This window comes from Lucilia sericata, unplaced genomic scaffold, assembly GCF_015586225.1.
Source record: "Lucilia sericata isolate MDLA Ls3-8-SP2 unplaced genomic scaffold, ASM1558622v1 Contig000784F_arrow, whole genome shotgun sequence".
NCBI lineage: Eukaryota > Metazoa > Arthropoda > Insecta > Diptera > Calliphoridae > Lucilia > Lucilia sericata.
In genome coordinates, this window is record NW_023994778.1 from 157,778 (window position 1) to 180,419 (window position 22,642).

The following is a 22,642-nucleotide window of genomic DNA, read 5'->3' on the forward strand; positions in this document are numbered from 1 at the left end:
TTAGATGTCTAGTTGTTTAACATGAGCATGACTTTGCATTCGTTTTATTTTCAAATGTCGTTTCTCTTGTTTACTTGGTAACAACAAAGTGACGACTGTACCCTCTTTTGTTTACTTGGGGTAAGTATAAATGTTCTCTCGGCATTAGACACTGTATAGTGAAGACTCTCTTGTCTCTGCATTACAAAATGTATATTTGTGACAAATGAATCAATACATATAGTTTAGAGTCAAGAAAGATATATTTATTAGTGAAAATTACTGTTGGGAATCTGTCCACTACAGTTGTGTAGGTTATAAAAACTTTAATCGTTGATTTCTTCCATTTTAATTTCTTAATTAATGATATATACAAATATAAATAAATATTTGTTACGTTAAATCGTGACGCTTGAATGGTTTAAAACACTATTGGGAATTTGCTTATTGATTCTGATACTTTTACCATTAACGTTATTTAGGTGTTTTATCAATTAAAATATCCGGGTCACACGATTAATTACGAAAAAAACTATGAAACCTAATATCCCAACAAAAAATTTACTTACCAGGTAAGCAGGAAAGTAATGTAGGAACTAAGTGAAAACTACTCACTTTTGAGGTATTAAGTAGTAATATTATATCAAGGATCAGCAACATGTTTCAAGGTAGATCGGAGAGAACCTATACCACATAAACAATTGATTCACTTGAGGCGAGGATTGGCCGAACATTTCTCGGAATATGCAACCAGACATGAAACCGTTACAATTAATTGTTATACATATATTGTAAAATACTTCACAATAACTGCGCATAATTTACCAAAAACCCTGTATTTGACTTTATGGGAGCTATGGCCAATATGGGGTCCATCCAAAAAAAATTTGCTGAATAATTTGTGTTAAAATTTGTCCCGATATAATATTTTTTAATGAATTATGATTGTTTTACTGATTTTCTTAAGTGGACCTTATATCGGAGTTATAATGAATATTGTGCCGACCGAAGTTTTTAGTTGGTAATACGATTTTTACTAATGCTAGATTTATATCTGCAAATATGGTCCTATCCTTATAAATTTTGATAGAGGAATTTATGTCTACATTAGTTATTTATGCAGAATATCATCTTATTATTAGAGTTTATAAGTGAATTTTGACCATCAAGTCATTTTCTGAAGGGGAGTTTGTATGGGGGATAGGGTCAAATGAGGCCCCATCATTAAGACTTAAATAATACAAAGTTTTGCCAATTTTTGAAGTGGTACAAGAATATTTAGCATATTTATGAGCTCAAAAGCCCTATTCGGGGCGTTCGGTTGTATGGGGGCTACACGAAATAATGGACCGATTTTAACCATTTTCAATAGACTTCGTTCCTGAAGAGTATGTGCCAAATTTCATCTGATTATCTGGAAAATTGCGACCTGTAGAGTGAGCACATGGTTTAAATGGATGGTTAACAATAGGTTTTACTCTCTGCAATCTCACAGTATTAATATTAATATTCAACCATTTCGCATATAAATGTCATTTTAATAAATATAGAAAAAAATTATTTATTATTTAAACTCGTAATGTATAATCATTTGTCAAAAGTGTCAAATACAAGAACTTACAATGTACTTTAAAGAATAAAACAAAATGAATGTATTTTTATTTAATTTATTTATTTAGTTTCATTCTCATTTGAATTAACACTCCATTTATATTTGTACGAGACTATTTATACCCTACACCAGTTTAGAGGAAGGGTATTATGCGTATATGTACATACTTATGCATACAAATATATATATCGTTTTACACTATTCTGCCACGATTTTCTGGTAATTGATCATAGCCCTCTAAAGATCACTTTCGAAAATCACTTAAACTTGAATAAATCTCAAGATCAAATTCTATTCAATTTAGTCTTATGTACATATATAGAAATCATTGATCTTAATTTCTTCACATAACAATAACCACAAAGACCAAATGCAAAAAACCCTTTAACTCTCATTAATCGAGTATTAATGTCCTCATCGCAATTTAAATCAACAAAGAAATTTTATAGTTTTTTTGCTTGCTGATGATCGATATACATATAACTCAGGTCAACAAATTTTTAATCCAGAGAAATAAGTATACTTTTTTTAAAGCATTGGTCCACTCTGAATCTGTCCTCAGAATTTCTCCATTTTATATTGATGCAGTTCGTTTGGTATTGAAAATGGGCAATATCGGTCCACGATTTCACCTAGCCCCCATATAAGGTCCCCTTCAGAAAATGACTTTAACGCTCATAATTGCCTTAAAGAAGCATCTATAACGATGAAATTCGTCATAAACATATTTTATAAGAACCTTAATATCTTTGTAAAATTTTAGAAGGATCGGTCCATAATTGACCCTACCCTCCATATAAGGTCCTCTTCAGAAAATTACTTTAACGCTTATAACTGTCTAAAAGAAGCATCTATAGCGATTAAATTCGACACGAACGTATTCTATAGAAACCTAATTCGCTTTGTAAAATTTTATAAGGATCGGTTCATAATTGACCCTACCCTCCATATAAAGTCCCCTTAAGAAAATGGCTTTAAATCTCATTACTAGCCTAAACTAAAATCGTTCTAGAAAATGTAACGAGGATCGGTTCATAATTGAACAAAGAACATTCCTTTTCGGCAATGATTTGATGGTGGGTATACAAGATTCGGCACAGCCGAATATAACACTCTTACTTGTTTTTTGTACATTTCGCCTTTATTGTACCAAAAAAACCTGTACTTTTTTGAATTGTTTAAAAAACTCCTGTAGTTGTTGAGATATCATCTGTTGAAGTTGACGGACGGACAGACATCGTTAAATCGAATCAGAAAGTGATTTTGAGCCGGTTGGAATATCTTCAGGTAGATGTGGATGCAATATTTTTGTTCGCTATAAACAATATTTTCATACCCTCCGCACTATAGCAGTGTGGGGTATAAACACCATGAATATACAGAAAACCATGAACTTTCAAGCTTAAGGTGATATCTCAATATATAAAGAAATGGACCTTCAAATGACTTACAACATTTTATACATAAAGTTGTCTTGACTCTGTTATAACGTCTCGAAAAGCACATGAAGTGGGGTTTTTTAAATTTCAGGACACGATATCTCAAATCCCAGATGTGATGGAGAAAGCGCGGCTCAATCCTTTAAAAGCGTCTATTTCTCTGGGTTTCGACTTTTTTCAAATTTTTCGGTATATTCAGTATTCAGTGTAGGTTATCATAAGTTCGGCTTTTATCCAATTTTAATTTATTATTTGTTTTTATTCACAATCAACGTATTCATTGTAATAGTCTTAAAGATGGCAACAAAAAAACCTTAAATAGAAAATGTTTTGATGTAAAAATTTACAATGCAACTTGTGCTCGTTCTATGCTGTAAGGTGTGAGAGTTTTTCGGATTTTTATATAAAATTTATAACATTAATTTTTAACAAAAATAGTTTTTTTTTGTTCGTGTAAATCTTCACCTACACTTGTTAGACAGTCAATCCTCCTCGTTTGTAAAAAATGAATGTTTTTAACTGTTGCCTGTTGTCAGCTGTTAGAATTGGCCAATCCCCAGATAAATTCCATTTTGATTCGGAATTTTAACAATTGCAATTGATGATCATTTCAAATGTTTGTTTGCTATTTGTCTATAATTAATTGTAATGCTTCTCTCCACCAATCACAGAATCACAGTTTACAATTTAACTTTTAAAGTTTTTTTTTTTTTGTTTATTTTGCTTATTTTTACAAAAGAACCTTTTCAAAATGTTGTAAAACTATCAATAAATGTAAAATCAAATGAATGGGAATTTGCTGATTGAACGCTGTAAGTAAATTATATTTAAAACATAAATGATTTGCGTAAAGATGGACATTGTTGTCAAAATTTTGATGGTTCACTTATTCACGTCAATTATCTGACAATACGTCTTGTCATATTTATGACAATGATGTCACTTTGAAAAATTGTTCATCATATAACAGCAAAAAGTTTACTTTTGGACACCCTTAAATCTTATAATCAATACCTGAATTTCAGCCGAGTTATTTATGGTGCCATTTTTTTGATCTGATATATTAAATCAGGTTTATACGTAATATTATTTTATCTGGAATTAAGTTCTTTTTTTGGTGACAGCAACACGATGACGAGAAATGCAAAAAAACAATGTGAATCTAATAGACAATCACTTAAGGAACTAGTTTTGAAACCAATACCAGTTTCCAGTTCAGAAGCTAAACATACATATATACGTTAAAGATTTTGTTTTTAAAAAGGTAGGAAACCTCTTTTAACTTCATTTAATTTGTTTATTCTTAATTTTTTATTTTGAACTAAAATAACAAAAAGAAAATTCATATGTTTATAGAAATGATTGATTTTTAAAGATCAAGTTATAATCTCGAATATTTAAAAAACTGAGATTCATATAAATGAGACATTTTGTGGCGATAATGATTAATGTCAATATTTGTACTGAAGTTATGAATAACAAGTAGAATTAACGAAACATTTAAATGCAGTCTAAAAATAACAATCATAAATAAATAAGGAAACACAAACAGAATAAAAAAAACAAAATTGTTAAAATAATATTCGTATATTGTCATCGTGATAAGCAAAAATCTAAGAGTAATTTTTCATCACTTTTGTCTGCAAACCTAACAGACATTTGCTTACTAAATTATCTGTCAATATGTTTCAAATTGTAACAAAACTATGTAAGAGATCATTGACACATATCGTCAACCAAAATGAAAAAGGCCGTAACATCTAAAATTTAATGCTGACATTTTATGTAAAATGGTCTTATTATAATTCGATGCTCCGAAAATTTCATAGAATTGTCAAATTCCATCACTTTTCTCGTATTTGTTGGAAACCTTAACTTACATGGAGACAAAACAATAATGAATAATTAAGGAAATATAGTCGATTTTTGAACATAATTCAACAAAATTTGGAATATGATCTTTTGTAACACCAAAGACGAAGACTGTTGAAAATTTTTAAGTGGGACCATTTAAACACCTCGTCGCCATACAAACGGACTCGGAAATATAACCTTTTAGCTCATAATTCTGTTAACTATAATAATATTCCTTCAAATATCGGCATGTATAAAAAAAATGTATAAAATGTATATGTATAATAAAATGTATATAAGCCTAAACCATTATGCCAATTATCATAACGATTGGATCTTATTTGACCCTAGTTCCATTCAAAGTTAAATTTCAGAAAAACACTTAAATCTGTCACAAACGATGTGTAACGTACGATATTCAAACATGTTCATTATAAAATTATATTTTATTTTTAATACCCACCGTTTGTACCACATCGAAATATTGGTCGTAGACCAACAAAAGTATATATATTTTGCATCCTTATTAAATTTTAAGACGATCTAGCCATGTCCGTCTGTCTGTTGAAAGCACGATAGGGTTCGAACGGAAAGAGCTAGAGAGTTAAAATTTTCCACGAATATTTCTTATAGGTAAGGTTTTTTTGGTATTGCAAATAGGCAATATCGGTCCACGATTTCACATAGCCCCCATACAAGTGGCCAACCGGAAAACAGCTTTAACAGTCATAACTGTTTTAAAAATAAGCGAAAATATCTCTACCAAATAAGGTCCCTATCAAAAAATGATTTAAACGCTCATTACTGACATAAAAATACGAGTATAGCAGAGAAATTCGACATAGCAACTTTTATAGAAACGTAATCTTCCTACCGAAATTTAATGCGGAATGGATCGGTAACTCACTATACCCCCTATTAAGGTCCCCTTAAAAATATGAGTTCAGCGATGATATTTGACAAAAAATAGGTTTCATACAAGCTAAAATGTCTCTATCATTTTTTTTTTTTTGAGAATTGCTCCATAGTTGAACCTACCCCCCACTTAAGGTCCCCTTCAAGAAATGATTATAATGCTTATTACTGGAAACTTCTATAGGAACGTAATCTTCCTACCTATTTTCATGCAGAATAGGTCGGTTACTCATCCTACCCCCATATAAGGTCCCCTTCAGAAAACTACTCTAATTACTGGCTTAAAAATACGAATATAATAATGAAACTCGACACAAATATGTTTTATATAAGCCAATATCTCTCTACCAAGTTTGTAAGGATCGGTCCATAATTGATAATATCGCCATATAAGGTTTCCTTGAGAAATTTACTTTAGCGCTAATTACTGGCTTAAAAACGACAAATTTTTACATAAACAAGTTTTGTATTAATGAAAATCGCATTACAAGATTTTAAGAGGATCGGTCCACAATTGAACCTAATTCTCATATATAAAGCCACCATGAGAAAATCGCGAGTATTTCATCGTTGTACTCGCCATAAAAAGTTTTTTATTATAATTCTTCATTTCGAATTTTATGACAATTGGTTTATAGGTGACAATAGCCAACAAAATCTATATACAAAATTTTATGGCTTCGATTCATAATTATCCCTACCCTCATATAAGGACCCCTTCAGATAATTACTTTTATGCTTATGACTGAATTAAAAATACGAGAACAGCAATGAAATTCGAAACGAATAAGTGTTATACTTGACCCTATCCCCCATACAAAATCCCCTTCAGGAAATGACTTGAATGTCCACAATTCACTTATAAACACTAGTATTAATATGAAATTTACCACAAATAGATTTTATATAAACATTTTATATAAAATGTCGACATTAAATTTTATAAGGATCGGACCAATTTTTGCCCTAGCCCCCCTTCAACCGGACCTACCGATTAGGGCCTCTTAGCTCATGACTACGATAAATATACTACTATCTTCCCAAAAATTGGCACAACTATGTTTGATATGTAATTATAAATAACACTGTCATTTTTCGCCATGATCGGAAATAAAAAGTAGCCTATTGCCAGACATACGAATGTGCTGTGAAAATTTTAAGAAAATCGGTTTAGCCGTTTAGTAGTATATAACGTTCAAACATACAAACATACAAACAAACACACATTCATTTTTATATATGTATATAGATAATTCCCAATAATACATTTTATAAGGATCGGCTCAATTTCTTCCTTAGCCTCCATACATCCGGACCTTCCGATTTCGGTCGTTTATCTTTTAACTACGTCTAATATACTACTATCTATCCAAAAGTCGGCACAATGTGGTGATGTTTGTAGCACTCAAAAATATTTGTCCTTATTAAGCTATGTCCGTCTTTGTGACCGTGTAAAACTTGTGTGCACGCAACAGATCGCAATTTTGAATATAATTTGTTAAAATGTGTCACATACTATTCTCTGGATCCACTGACGATGGCTGTTGAAAATGATTAAAATCGGTCTTCTATTTTTCCTAGTCAGCATACAACCGAACATGAACAGACATTATTTGGAACCTATATAAGATTAACAGAAATGCTTCATTATTGAAATTAATCACATTCTATTATACAAATCAATTATATAATTTTGAATAAATCAATTACAATAGAATGTCAAAATGAGTTGCTTAGGTTTCGAACAATACTCTATATAGTAAAAGCAGTCATAACTGTTTTAAAGATATCGGTTCATAATTGACGATTCCCCTCCGTATGGAAGAAAAATTCTCTTTAACGCACATTACAGGCTTAAATACTCATAGAGCGCTGAAATTCGACATAAATAAATCTTATAAAATCGAACAGAAGACTACGCTAAATCCGATTAGGCATAAGACTACAGAAGCCACAAAAATAGCTGCCGAATATATCTATACTAGAAAATCCACTTTATTACAAATAACAAGACATCCATCAAATCCCTAGAAGAAAAGTTGACGAAGAATAACGGGTTTCTCATTTACTAAAATGATAGGAGTATATGATCCACAATATGGTGGTATTAGATAGAACTACTAAACGAATTATGTACTCCAATAATGTTTAAAGGGTCATAGTTTTGAAATTAAATAAATCGAGCATGTTTTTTAAGTAACCCAAATGCCGTTAACTCTAAAGTACCTTTGTGTATTAGATCCATATTACCCCAGCAAAAATAAAACGAAGTACTTCCAAAAGAATAACATTTATCACCACTTCAAAAGTAGCACTAATTGAACTTTTTTACCTTCTGAGGAAGTGATGTTTAAAGACTTCCAAAGAAGCGAAAATAATTCTATTTTTTTTCAATGTTGAAGATATATTTTTTTGTTTTTACATTTTTATGAGATAAAAAATGTTATATTTGAGCTTTTGTATTAAATTAAATCTATTATCCTAATTAAGTTAATATCAAATTAGTTATATTCTTTGATACTACAATTTCACTTCCGAATAACTTACGAAAAAAGAGCATTAAAATTACTTCTTGAGAATGACTTCAGAAGTAGTGGTCTTTTTCAGTACTTCCATGAAGTAAATTCTACTTCTTTTTTGCTTCTTTGGAAGTTCTTTTTTTTTTTGATGGGACCATCTACACAAATTCAGGTTCTAACTAAACCTGAACATTCGAAACAACAGTTTTTCGTTTTGTTTATTATATACGGTCCATATCGAGCCCTTTTTGAAAAATGGACGTATGCGAGTTGATTTTCGATTTTCGTTTTTTTATAGAAATCGATAATTTAGGTCAATTAGCATCGTCTCTGAAAATTTCGTAGCTATAGATCCAATGGTTTCAACTTTACAAGAAAAAGAAAAAAGACGTAAGTACACATTTATTTTCTGTTTATAAATTTTGTAACAGCAAGGTGTCGGTTACGTCAAATTTTCTTTTAAAATTAAATTTATAGAAAATTTGAAATTTTGAATGAAATGCCACATACCTGAGTATAATTGTAATAAATGCATGTAATTATCACTATGCTATTGTAATTTATGTGCTAAAATTTATAATTTTCTATAACTTTTTATGAATTTAGTTCATTCTAATTACTAATTACATTGCATTTATATTATTACCATTTAACCAACTCTTATATTTGGTTGTAAATTTGTGGATTTCGGAAGGCAAACCGGTATATGGACTCTTAATGAATCAATAGTACCAGAATTTACTTATTTATTCGATACAAGGCGAATTGTACTACCATCTATGTATATCATCAGGGTGATTTTCAGAATACGGCTTTTAATAATGGATTTGGTCAATTGTGGAGCGAGGTCTATAGAATTTAAACGCGTGATTAGTTTTGAAAATAAATGTTTTTTGTAGAATTCCATCATACTTTCTTAATTTTTGAAAGATTTATTAACTGTAAACTTATTTTCTGTATGAGGGGCATAGGAACCCATCCTAAAACATCATCTTACGTCAAATTTCGTTCCTATACTGATATTTTTAAGACAGCTATGGTCATAAAATCATTGTCTTAAAGGGTCCATACATGGAGGCTAGGGTCAAATATTGCCTGACATCTGTCATACTTCCCAACATAATTTACAGGTATATATAACTGACTTCTTCAAAATTTTATAGCGATTGCTACATAAACAACATATTTATTAATGTTTTAACTATAATCCGGGAGGTACTTGTATCATGAACCGATTTTGCCCATTATTAACACAAAACAATATTTGTCATCAATAAGCATTTTTGGAGAATTTCATCACTCTAGCTCATAACGTTCGGAACATATACGGTTTTCAACAAAAATACTGACATACAGACATCGCTAGATGATCTTAAAATCTTATAAAAAATATTAATTCACTCTTAAATTTCAGATTTATACAAATTATATAAAGATATACACAAAAAATATTTTTTTAGACAGAGAATTTAGACGTAACCGCCTCAACATTGTTTATATCATAAAAATTTGTCTCGGCAAAAAAGACGTAAGCGACAAAATAATCGGATATAGCGTCAATATAAAATCGAAACAAACTGCGTCCCATATTTTAGATGTAATAATATTTATTAACGAAGTTTTGGAGTAATTCTATGTCCTACTACGAAGATAATTAAAAAAATGCTCTCCTGTAAAATTTAGTTTTTGTCGATTACGTCTTTTGTGCGAAAAGGGCTCGATATGTACATACATATATATATTAAAATAAAAATATTTACTTACAAAATCAAACTTTCTTACAGAACAAAAAAAAAATAAACTTAATTTGTTTGTAAGAATGATAGTCAAAAGCAAAACTGATCAACAAACATTTAAATGATTTGATTTAACTGAAACTCAATTGACATTCAACAGACGTTTTCAAATTTATTGGCAAACAAACCATCATCACACCCCGTTTTTTATGTTTTATCATTAAACATTTCCTTCCATTTCATTTCTTTTTTTATTAGCTTTTTTTCCTTTTTAACAACTATTTATTGTGAGTATTTCATAACATTTCTTATTAATACATTATTACTGTTGTTGCTGATGAAGATGTTGTTGTTGTTGTTATGTATCTTTGTTGTTAACCCTGACATTTTAACATAAATATTATTCTGGCAATTTGTTGTACTTAATATTAAAAAAAAAGAATCGGATACTTCTTCTATGAATTCACATGTCGTACAAAATTTAAAACAAAAACAAAAAATGCATAAAAAGTAGTTTATTTTATTTAATTTTATTATTATTTTTGTTGTTTTTGTGACTGACTACTTATAGCAACAAAAATTATTTAGATTAAAATTGTATCTGAGTAAAAAATTAAAATCAAAAGAAGTAGAAGAAATAGATAAAGATTCACTGAAATAACAGCAACAACAAAAAACAGGATGCGGAACATGTTTGGCATGTTAAAACGTACATAATTTTTAAAATTTAGTTTAACAAAAATTTGTTTCTTGTTCTGGTATAAAAGCTTCACATTGTTGCAGAGACAGTAGTACAATTCTTCTCGTGTTCATCACAGCACTTTAATCTATTTACGCGTTTTTTAAAATCAACTAAATCTTAAATCAAAATGTTCAAATTTGTAAGTGTTGAAAAAAGGAATAAGAAACTAAATTTATACATTATTTGATTATATTAATAAATATTTTTAATTGAGTTATTAAATAACAAGTGATCAACCATAAGAGTGATAGTGTAAATTTCACCAAAAAACAAATCCTCCAAATATTACATATACAACTTGCAGAGTTTGGTTAATATAATATGAACACATTAAAGTTTTTGTTATTTACTTAATAATAAAATCTTATTTGAGAACCACTGTAATTACAAATTTGATAAATTATTTAAACAAATTCAAAAAAGACCAAATTAAAACTAATTTTAGTGCATTCTACATAAATTATAACCTACAAATCTATTGTTCTTTGCATATTTATATTAAATTCTAGCATACCCGGAGTACTTTGCTACCCTAATCGAAAATTCATAAAAAATATAAAAATATAATAGGATAAAATGTGAATACTTTCATATAAAATTTAAAAAATACCAGGTTTCGTTGGTCCCAGAAATGATACTTTGAAAAGGGGGAAATTAGTTTAAAATGCACTGGCGCGGAAGTTAAAAGTTCTGAAGTAAAAAAGTGATGGAAATGAGATCAGTAATATAGAAGTATGAGTGAAAACAAAAGACAATAAAAGAAAGATGAAGAGATTCCAAAAGACTCACATAGACACCATTATGTTGCCATTTCCAATGCAATTACAATGATATTTTTATACCCACTGTCAAAAAGGATGGGGGTATATTGATTTTGTCATTTCGTTTGTAACACATCGAAATATTGATCATAGTATATTCGGGTACTTATTAAATAAGACGATCTAGCCATATCTGTCAGTCTGTCCGTTGAAAGCACGATAGAAGTTTCTTACAAGCACAAATCTCTCTACCGAATTTTATGAGAATCGGTCCATAATTGCCCCTATCTCCCATGTAAGGCCCCTTTCAGAAAACGACTTTAACGCACATTAATGGTTTAAAAATCCGAGTATAGCTATGAAATTCGATAGACAGTAAGTAAGTTTCTTACAAGCCAATATCTCTTTACCGAATTTTATAATTGACTCTACCACCTATATATTGTCTTAAGCCCTATTTCAAATATCAATCTAATGTTTATATGGGAGCATTCCATTTATGTCATACGGTTTGATGGTGGGTATATAAAATTCGGCGTAGTCGGATGCCGGATGTTAAGAATGCCAGTCATTCCTAGTACCGATGTGGTATACACACCATTCGGGGATTTAATTGCAGCTTGAATGTCTATAAATATTCGTATATACCTGTCTGACTCTATGATACCATAGTCTGAATTACTTTATAAACCCAAATTTCGGAATTAAGACACCGGAACTTCCCGTTCCCCCTTATCGATCGATTCGTAAACATGGAAATATTTGGTTGAGAGGGACTTCTTTCCAAATTCGTTTCATTCAATATTTCGAGATGGTAGTTATTATGGAACGATTTTTGAGGATTCTAGTTCTAACAGTTTCACAAATTAACGAATTTTTTTATTTAATTCCAAGCCACTGCTGAGTTCAGAGTTCTTCATGCTAAATTTGAGGACTTTAGTTTCCCAGATATACGAATTTTTGAACTTTAATCATATGGTGCCCAGAGTCCCTCATCCGCCGATTTGTCTCCTTAAAGTTCACATGGATGTTAAAGTTCTTCGTACAAAATTTTAAGATTCTAGCTCCTAAAGTTTCCTAGATAAATGATTTTTTGTATTTAATTTATATGATACCAGGCGTTTAAAATCTAGTCCGCCAATTTATTATCCAAATGTTCACATGGATGTCAAAGTAGTTGGTGCAAAGTTTTAGAATTTGAGCTTTAATAGTTTCTGAGATATACGAATTTAATTCATATGGAAGCAGCCACGCCCCCTATTGCTAGTCCGCCCATTCTTTGTCCTAAACATTAATGTTTATACTTATGAAAGTGCGCTCGATTTTTTTCTAAATTTTCCAATGGTTTCCCAGAGTAACGAATTTTAGAATTTAATTCATATGAGAAGTGCCACGCCCCCTCAGGACTCTAGCTCTTACAGTTTCTGGGATATGCCCATTTGAAATTTTGATGCAAAAAGTAGTCTATAGTTCCTGTCAGACACTGTTCAAATATCAGAAAAACCGGTCCAACCGTTTAGCTATCAATAGAGTCCAAACAAACATACATACACACATACGTCCAATAACGCAATCTAATAAAAAAAAAATACACTTAATTTTTCTCTAAAGAACAAGTTCTTTAAAAATATTAATTTTGTGTTCTTTAAAAAATACCACAAATAAATATATTATCATTTTATTAGTTAAATAAATAAACATGTTTCACTTAATGAATATTGACCTTTACTTAAAAAAAAATTTCAGGTAATTTTATTCGCCTGCATTGCCGCCATTGCCGTTGCTGCACCTGCCACTGAACGTGAAGAACGTGAAGTCGTGGAAATTTTGAAATCGGAAATCAACAAAAATGATGATGGTTCCTATCAATTGTCCTACGAAGGTGGTGATGGTACTACACGTGATGAAACAGCTGTTGTCATGAATGCCGGTACTGAAGATGAAGCTTTAGAAGTCAAGGGTTCCTACAAATACATCAACGAAGATGGTGAAGAAGTTGAAGTTTTCTATACTGCTGGTGTAAATGGTTTTGTGCCCTACGGTAAGACCATCAATAAAGAAATCTCTGCTGTCGCTGAGGCCGCCAAGGATTTGCCCAAAGAAGAACCTTATGTCAAAGTAGACAAGAAACATGAATAATTCCCTTGAGAAATCCGTCATTGCCTCAAACGGTAATCGTTTCTTAATTTGAATTTTTAATGAGAATGAAGTTTTAATTAAGGGGCTGGTTACTAGTTACGATCTTGGTATGGTTTAATATACAATTAATTATTTGTTTTAGTTTTTTGTATTTCTTTGTTAAGTCCCGTGTTTTTTAAGTTTAAGTTATAAAGATAGCAGTTAAGATGAGATAGAGAGATAAACTTTACTTTAACATAGAAATAACAATTAAAGCCTAGTCTGTGTTTAAATGTTTAAGAATTGTTAAAAAAAATATGTTTGTATAAGCCAGCGTGTAGATTAAAAAAAATGTATATACAATAAATTAAAAAAAAAACGAAACATAATTTATTTTCACTTCTTTTTGCTTGATTTGGTGCTAAAATGTTTTATGTAAATAAGTAATACGAGTAATATTACGTAATTACCTTAACCCTACAACGCACAAAATAATATTGAAAACTACAAAGTTTTGGTTATTAAAACTTCAATCCGTCTTATTGCAATTATAAGTAATATTTATTGGCAAAAATTCAATTACAATTATTATATCCTACACCACTATACCCAAAAATCTTTTGATAGATAATTAGATGAAATTTTCACTTAGTCCAAGAACGAAGCCTATTACAATTGGTTGAACTCGGTTCATTATTCCACCTAGCCCCCGTACGGTACGGTTATTCCCCACGAATAGGGCTTATGAGCTCATAATTATGTTAAATTTCTAATATCTCTACAAGGCGGCGCTTACCGCCGAATGGATCTTTACTTTAGGCGATCTGGCCAAAAGCGGTTATAGGACATGTCATCTATGTATACTGCACACATTGGAAGATTATACACAATCATTGGACGTGCCTGATCGCATATAAGATACAGAATATGTCGGAAACTTTGAAACGCTGACCCCAGATTGAATGTCTTGGTCAAGCGGAACATTAGAGCAAATACCAGTAGGAATCCGTTGTTACACGGGTGACTCTAAATTGTGGGACAGAAACGGAAATATACCACCGTTTACCAAATCATAATACAAGCTTCCGGGCAGAAGTCCGAGCAATAACGGAATGCGTAAATTGGATTATAACAAATATGGCGCCGACAGCCAGAAGGCAATTAGAAGGCAAACTGAATACTCTCCCAGAGATAAGGTTATCATATGGGTACCAGCCCACTCGGGAGTAGTCGGCAACGAAAAGTCGAATGCAATAGCTTTAAAGGGAAGGGAGCTTGAGGCAGTTAACCTGACAGACGCAAAACCATTCGACGCAACAAAACTGAACTAAAAATATGGGTGAGAGAATCCCATAGGACCCTTTTGGAATAATGAAACGGTGCGTAGAACCACAAAGATCCTATGGGATGACCCTGATGAGAGCAAGACGAGAAATCTCCTCAAAATGTGCAAGTCTGAAGTTAGTATGAAGGTACGTATTCTGAGTTGACACACAGGATTACGAGCACATCTATGCAAAATTGGACGTGCGGATTCAGACGAATGTTGAGAGGACAGTGAAATTCTGGATCTCTTTATTTGCCACTGGAAGTGATGTTATTCCGAAAATAACATTCCTGACTAACACTGATTGGAAGATTCTTAGGAATTACGTCCAGAAAACCGAGTTTCAGAAAATCACTTTTTTACCAAATTGTTCAAATATTTCAGAATTAAGGTAAAACATAAATTATATCCACATAATCACTAGTGTAGGGTATTATATGGCCCGCCATGCATGAATATACCTACATTCAAGGATTAAAAACTCAGATTTTGCCCATATTTGGAACTTCATAACATGCGAAGAAACCTTAATTTATAATGTTTGTTATATCATCCGTAAGTCTAATCTATCGCCTTTCAAATCAAAGTTTAAGTTCTGTTATATTTTATTACTTCTTCGAGATATACAATCCAAATCTTAAAACTGCTATTAATTAAAAATTCAGAACCATTTTAAAAATACGAGTATAGCTATGTAATTCGACGTAAATAAGTTTTATATGCGTCAAAATCTACAAACAATATATAAGGTCCCCTTCAGAAAATGTCATTAATACTGATTACCGACTTACAAATACTAATATAGCGATGGAATTCCACATAAATAAGTTTTATAGAAGCCAAAATCTCTCTACCAAATTTTATGAGGATCGGTCCATAATTGACCCTACCACCCATATAAGGTCCCCTTCAGAAAATAAGCGAATATAATAATGAAACTCGACACAAATATATATAAGCCAATATATTTGCAAGGATCATAATATAATTGATCCTACCCCCGTATAAGGTTCCCTTGAGAAATTTACTTTAACGCTAATTATTGGCTTAAAAAACGATGAATTTTGACATCAACAAGTTTTGTATTAATGAAAATCGCACTACAAAATATTATCCACAATTGAACCTATTGTCGACAGATTGGAAATTTTTGATAACGTAATCGAAATACTTGGAGTATTAATGTCCCCTATACTTTTAAAGGTTAAAGTAGAAATTCAAAATACGAAATAAAATATTACTCGTATTATCTCACACGTTTTATAACATTCAAAGAACGGACAGACAATACATAAATCGTGTATCTCTTTATGTACCAAATGAATACCAATTAGAAGATTTGACAAAAATGAGCTTAAAACAAATTTGTTATATCAAACAAAATAACATAAAAATGCAAAAATTCTTTAACAAAAAAAATCTTCTACGTGCTACAGAATTTGAGCTTTTTCTTCTTCTTTTAACATTTTAATTATATTTAAGCTAACAAATAACAAATATTTGATGATTTATTGATAAATATAATTAAAACATGCCTGGAAGCAGCAAACGAAACGTAAATGATTTGTTCGAATCAACAATGATAAATAACAAGTAAGAGTGTTATTTTCAGCTATGCGGAATCTTATATTCACCATTAAAGCATTTGTCATAAAATGTACTTAAATTTTGGAAGATTGCCCTACGGATGTACTTAAGTCATTATGTATATATAATTATGCCATTTATTACAAAAATTTATTTATGTTATTGAATTTATGCTGAATATTATTATATTGATTTTGGTTGATTTTTTCGGAATTGCGGCTTTAAGAACTTGGAACGATTTTTGACTAAACTCTACAGAATTCGATAGAGATTATTTTCTAAAAACAATAAATTGTCTTTGACAATTTGTCTTTTTTAACAATTTATTAACAAGAAATGTATATTACACATAGGGTATTATATGCGGCTTGGGGTCAGTTATGAACCATACATTAAAAAATTATAATTTTTTGTGAATCATTTCCCGGTATAATTTTAACTATAATTTCTGGGTACTTATACATAGTTATGAACCGATCATTGAAAAAAATATTATTTTCTGAATGGGACTTTAGACTGACTGACATATCTATATTGTCTTTAGTAGGTCTAAGGCCAACATATCGTTGATTTACAAACCGATTGACAACAATATAATTACCTCATAAATCAGTATTTTGAATACATATCAGCTTCTACTGATCACTATGAATTACATTGGTTAACATAAATTTTATTCCGTTATAACAATTCTAGACTTACATATACTATGTTAACAGTCCCCACAATTAAGTGAATATGAATTTTAAACTTTTAGAATATCTCAGAACAAAGATTCGGAACAAATTTCTTATCATAGTTGCTAAAATCTTCTTCTATATATATAGAAATGAATGTGTGTTTGTCTGTATGTTTGTATGTTTGAACGTTATAGACTACTAAATGGCTGAACCGATTTTTTCAAATTTTCACAGCGTATTCCTGCATATCTAGAATAGGTTATGGGCTATTTTTTATTTTGAAATTCCAAGCCACGCCCATATTAAGAAAATATTAAATCCGTATATTTGAGATAATATAACAGAGTCCTCAAATTTTGTTGGAGCAACTTTAGTGTCAATATAATTATTTAGGACAAAAAGTAGGCGGACTAGCATTAGGGGGCGTGGCACCTCCCATATAAATCAAATACAAAAATTCGTTAATATTGGAAACTATTACAGTTAGAATCTTAAAATTTTGCACGAATAACTTTAACATCAATTTAAACATTTTGGGTCATAAATTGGCGGACTACCCATGAGGGAAGCGGCACCTCCCATATTAATTAAATACAAAAATTCGTTTTTCATGGGAAACTAATGGAACTAAATTCTTCAAATTTTGCACGAAGAACTTAAATATTCATCTGAACATTTTGGAAGAAAAATAGCGGACTTTCATCTGGGGGGGGCTTGAAGCCCCCATATGAATTAAATAGAAAAATTTGTATATCTGAGAAACTATTACAACTAGAATCTTCAAATTTTACTTGAAGAATTTTGACATTCATCTGAACATTTAGAGTATAACGGACGGTCTTTCAATGGGGAACTTTGCACCTCCCATATGAATTAAATATAAAATTTCGTTTATCTGGAAAACTTATAGAACTTGATTCCTCAAATATTACACAAATTATTTTAATATTTATCTAAACATTTTGGGGAAAAGTGCGGGCTTTCATCTGGGGAGCTTGAAGCCCCAATTAGAAACTATTAGAGCTAGAATCTTCAAATTTTACATGAAGAACTTTGACATTCATGGGAACATTTAGAGAATAACGGGCGGACTTTCAATGGGTGGCTTAGCACCACATACATGAATTAATTGCAAAATTTCGTGTATCTTAGAAACTCTTATATTCTTCAAATTTATCATCGATAGATAGAAATTAGCGATAGATAGAAACAACGAACTTGCAATAATTTGCTTGACATCTCACTTATATAACATATTGTAAATCAGGAAAACTATTCTAGTTAGAATCTTCAAAATCGTTAAGTGGGTTTTTTATTTATACATATTGCTTTTAGGGTAGCAAAGCACACTGGGTATAGCTAGTATTTAAATAAATAAAAGGTTTATGTCGACAGTTCGCAATCACAATATATAAATTGTTTATATACCCTATACTACTTTATTGGTTATATTGGTTTTGTTTGATATCGTTCCATTATTTCACCTAGCGGCCATATAATCGGACCCCCTACACTAGGTTTTAGAGCTTATAATTACATTAAATATCTGAACAAAAATATTCAATGCAAACTTCGTAATGATCGGTCCTCATTTGACCTTAGCTTCTATACGAATTTCCTCTTAGAAAAAGGCTCGAACGGCGTTAATTTTCTTATAAATACTTGTATTACGATGCAATTCGGCATAATCAAGATAATTTTCTCAACAAAATGTTCTCATTTTGCGCCTTTTTCAGAAAATCAGTTTTAATTTACATATATTTCATCCGTAAATATATCTCAAGTAAATTCATTATAAATGCTTTATTAAAAATAAATTACATTTTAGATATACATACTCACAAGTGGTATCATATAGGATATCATATGATCGGCCAGACCCGACTATACTTTCTTAGATGTTTTATGTTATTTTGTTTTGATTGTATTTTTATTTAAATTTATTAGAGCGATATAACAAAAGAAAGACAAAGAATAATTAAAAATGGAATAGATGTCAAATGCATTTTATCAGTTTGTTTGTTATAAATTCTTTAATAATCGAATTGTCTTAGAACTAAAAATATTAATAAAACTGTACAACACCAAAAAAAATACAAGGTCCGGCCATAAATTTTGATAGAGGAGACAAAAACAAAAGATACGTGTATCGGCGTTTTGAAAGTTTACATTTGAATTTCGTTTGAGGGAGGATTAAAGTTTCACAACTCTGGCACATTCTTAATGTTAATCGGCATAAGAGTCTTATTTTTAAGTCTTATTTCGGACTTTCTGGTTGAATTTTTCAGGGACTTATAGTAGAATTTCATGGAGGTCTGTTTTAAGAAGGACAAAAAAGAACCATACCTTGAGTAGTTAGAGGTTTAATATATTCTACAAAAATGTTCTCCATAATATTTTACACTATTTTGCTGAACACATTTTATACCTAAAATGGCAGGGTCTCATGGTTTCTTATGCCGATTAACAATAAGTATGTGTCAGAGTTGGCTGTGTAGTGTAATATTTAAAAGTATTAATAATATTTAAAAAGGGAACAAGTAAGAAAGTATAGTCGGGCTTGGCCGACAATATGATACCCTACACCAGTTATGAATATTTAATGTGATTTATTTTTATATACACCATCATTCCGTTTGTAACACATCGAAATATTCATCTAAGACCCATAAAAGTATGTATATTCTGGATCCTTATTAAATTCTAAGACGATCTAGCTATGTCCGTCCGTCTGTCTGTCTGTTGAAAACTCGATAGAGTCCAAACGCTCATAACTGACTAAAAGAAGCAGCTATAGCGATGAAATTCGGCATTAACATATTTTACAGCAACCTTAATACCTTTGTAAAATTTTATAAGGATCGGTCCATAATTGACCATATCCCCCATATAAGGTCTCCTTCAGAAAAATACTTTAACGCTCATAAATGTCTAAAAGAAGCATCTATAGCGATGAAATTGGACATGAACATATTTTATAGAAATCTTAATGTCATTGTGAAATTGTATAAGGATCGGTTCATAATTGACCCTATCCCCCATATAAGTTCCCCTTCAAAAAAATTACTTTACCGCTCATAACTGTCTATAAGAAGCATCTATAGCGATGTAATTCGACATGAACATATTTAACAGGAACCTAAATCGCTTTGTAAAATTTTATAAGGATCGGTTCATAATTGATCCTACCCCCCATATAAGGTCCCATTCAGAAAATGCCTTTGACGCTCATTACTGCCTAAACTAAAATCGTTCTAGAAAATTTGACGACGATCGGTCCATAATTGACCAAAAAAAAAAAGCAATTTATTGTACATTGATAACAACGTTTACGGACGGACGGACATCGTTAAATCGACTCAGAAAGTTATTCTGAGTCGATCGGTATACTTTAAGGTGGGTATAGTACTAATATTTTAATGCCTTACAAACATCAGCACAAACGCATAATACTATAGTGGTGTAGGGTATAAAAAGGGGTAAAATTAGGTCTTTTTAGGGAGTATTTTTAGTAATTTTTTAGCACATTAAGTTAGCTTTTTTTATTTTATAGATAATGTAGTGTAGGGTATAAATATGTGTACATTAGAGTGATTCAAGCTTGTATGAAGGAAAAAAATTTGTCTGACAGGCCGTCAGGGTTAATTCATAAATTTTTATACTTAATATGGAATTTTTTGTTTTTTTGTGTTATTCCTTTAATTATATAGAGCATTATTCAAATAGAGAGTGTTTTTTCAAATTTTGGAACTTTGGTGTTAAATTGTTCACAAGTGCCTTAAAGGGTTAATCTACCTTTTTTCACTCTATTTTAAATATCGGACTATATTCGATAAATTCCAGTCATTTTTGGTAAAGATGGCCGACAAATAAATATTATTTCGATATGGTACACTAAGAATTACCAAATATTGCAATATTTGACCTTTGAACTCCACAGTTTATTGGTTAAGAATGCCCGATTTTAATAAAACTTCGGATATATATTTTTTATTATCTAGACTATAATACTCTGATAATACTTTATTTAAAATGTGTAACAGTACAGAATTAATACGTATTCTCTAAAATATTACAAAAAAAAATCGATTTTTCCGAAATCCGTCGAATTCAAATCGCAGGTACAGCTAAACTGTAAGAAATATTGATCTAATTTTTTTACCGTTTTATAACCTTATCTATTAATCATAAATCCCCATGAGATCTCCCAAAAATTTTGAAATTTGTTTAACAAAGATTCAAAAAAACTTCAATAGAAGATTTGAAACGGCCGTTGAAAAAATCAAACTTTTTTGACCATAGCTGAGAACGAGTTAGCGTTATCTTATAAGGGCAAAAACTAATATTCGAGTAATTATAGATATATTTTAAGTAACAAAATGGTTTTTAGAATATATCCCAAAACAAAGGATTTTTTTTGTCACATTTCGAATTTATGTGCTGTGAAACACGTTAATGGCCTGGGGAATCTGCAATAACTTTTAAAGTTTTTAATTAATTTTTGTGTTTTAAATCTTTCCGCAAAAATCTACGAGCAAAATTTGCAACTTCGTTTTTGGGACCACTCTTGTGTACATATATTAACTACTTAATATATAATACAATCCAACTCTTTTTCGTAACTTTATTTATTTCATAAAAAAGATAAATAATATTAAAGCACTCACTTTCACATTCAATTTATTATCGATCATTATTACCAATGAATATTGCCATAGAACTTTATAGAACTTTTATTTATTTATTTTTCACCAAATTTCCGATACAAATATAATTACGTCAGTTTATGGGAAAATAAATTCAAGAATAAATTTCGATTTAAATATACAATAAATTATACACTGCAGTCACCGCTTGAATTAATTGTGTGTAAATAAACAAATAAATAAAATATTAAATAAAAATTCAACAGAAATCAATGTTTCATCTATTAGTAATAATTTGTTTATTTATAAAAACCAAAAAAAAAATCACTTAAAATCACTATTATCAAAAACACAACAACTTAATAAACATAATGGAGATTTTTTTGCAAACACAAAATTAAGAATAAGTAGTTTTGGCTTCATCTCTACGGAATAAAAATTAAAACAAACGCGCATGCGCAGCATATTTGCGGTCTTTAGACTATTACCATCCGATAGCAAAGTGTTTGTTGGTAAGAAATATACACATGTTGCGGTGATAAGAAGATGCCGTGAGTCACTTGTATGCAAATTAATTTCACAAAAAAAAAACATTCATTAATAAAAAAGCAAAAAAAAAATGTATAAAATAAAATTCATATAAAAAACGTTAGACAATTTAAAGACAACAACAAAAACAACTGAAGAAGAATATAAGTTTTTGTTTAAATATAATAATATATGTATA

The 22,642-nt window shown here is 30.4% G+C and overlaps 1 protein-coding gene across 1 annotated transcript; it reads left to right on the top strand.

Moving 5' to 3' along the window:
- Positions 1-10,832: 10,832 nt before the first annotated feature.
- On the top strand, positions 10,833-13,978 carry LOC119608071 (endocuticle structural protein SgAbd-6-like). Its single transcript, XM_037962332.1, has 2 exons — positions 10,833-10,935; positions 13,304-13,978. Exons 1-2 carry the CDS (start codon positions 10,924-10,926, stop codon positions 13,694-13,696), a joined length of 405 nt encoding a protein of 134 aa, XP_037818260.1. The 5' UTR covers positions 10,833-10,923; the 3' UTR covers positions 13,697-13,978.
- The last annotated feature ends 8,664 nt before the right edge of the window (positions 13,979-22,642 follow it).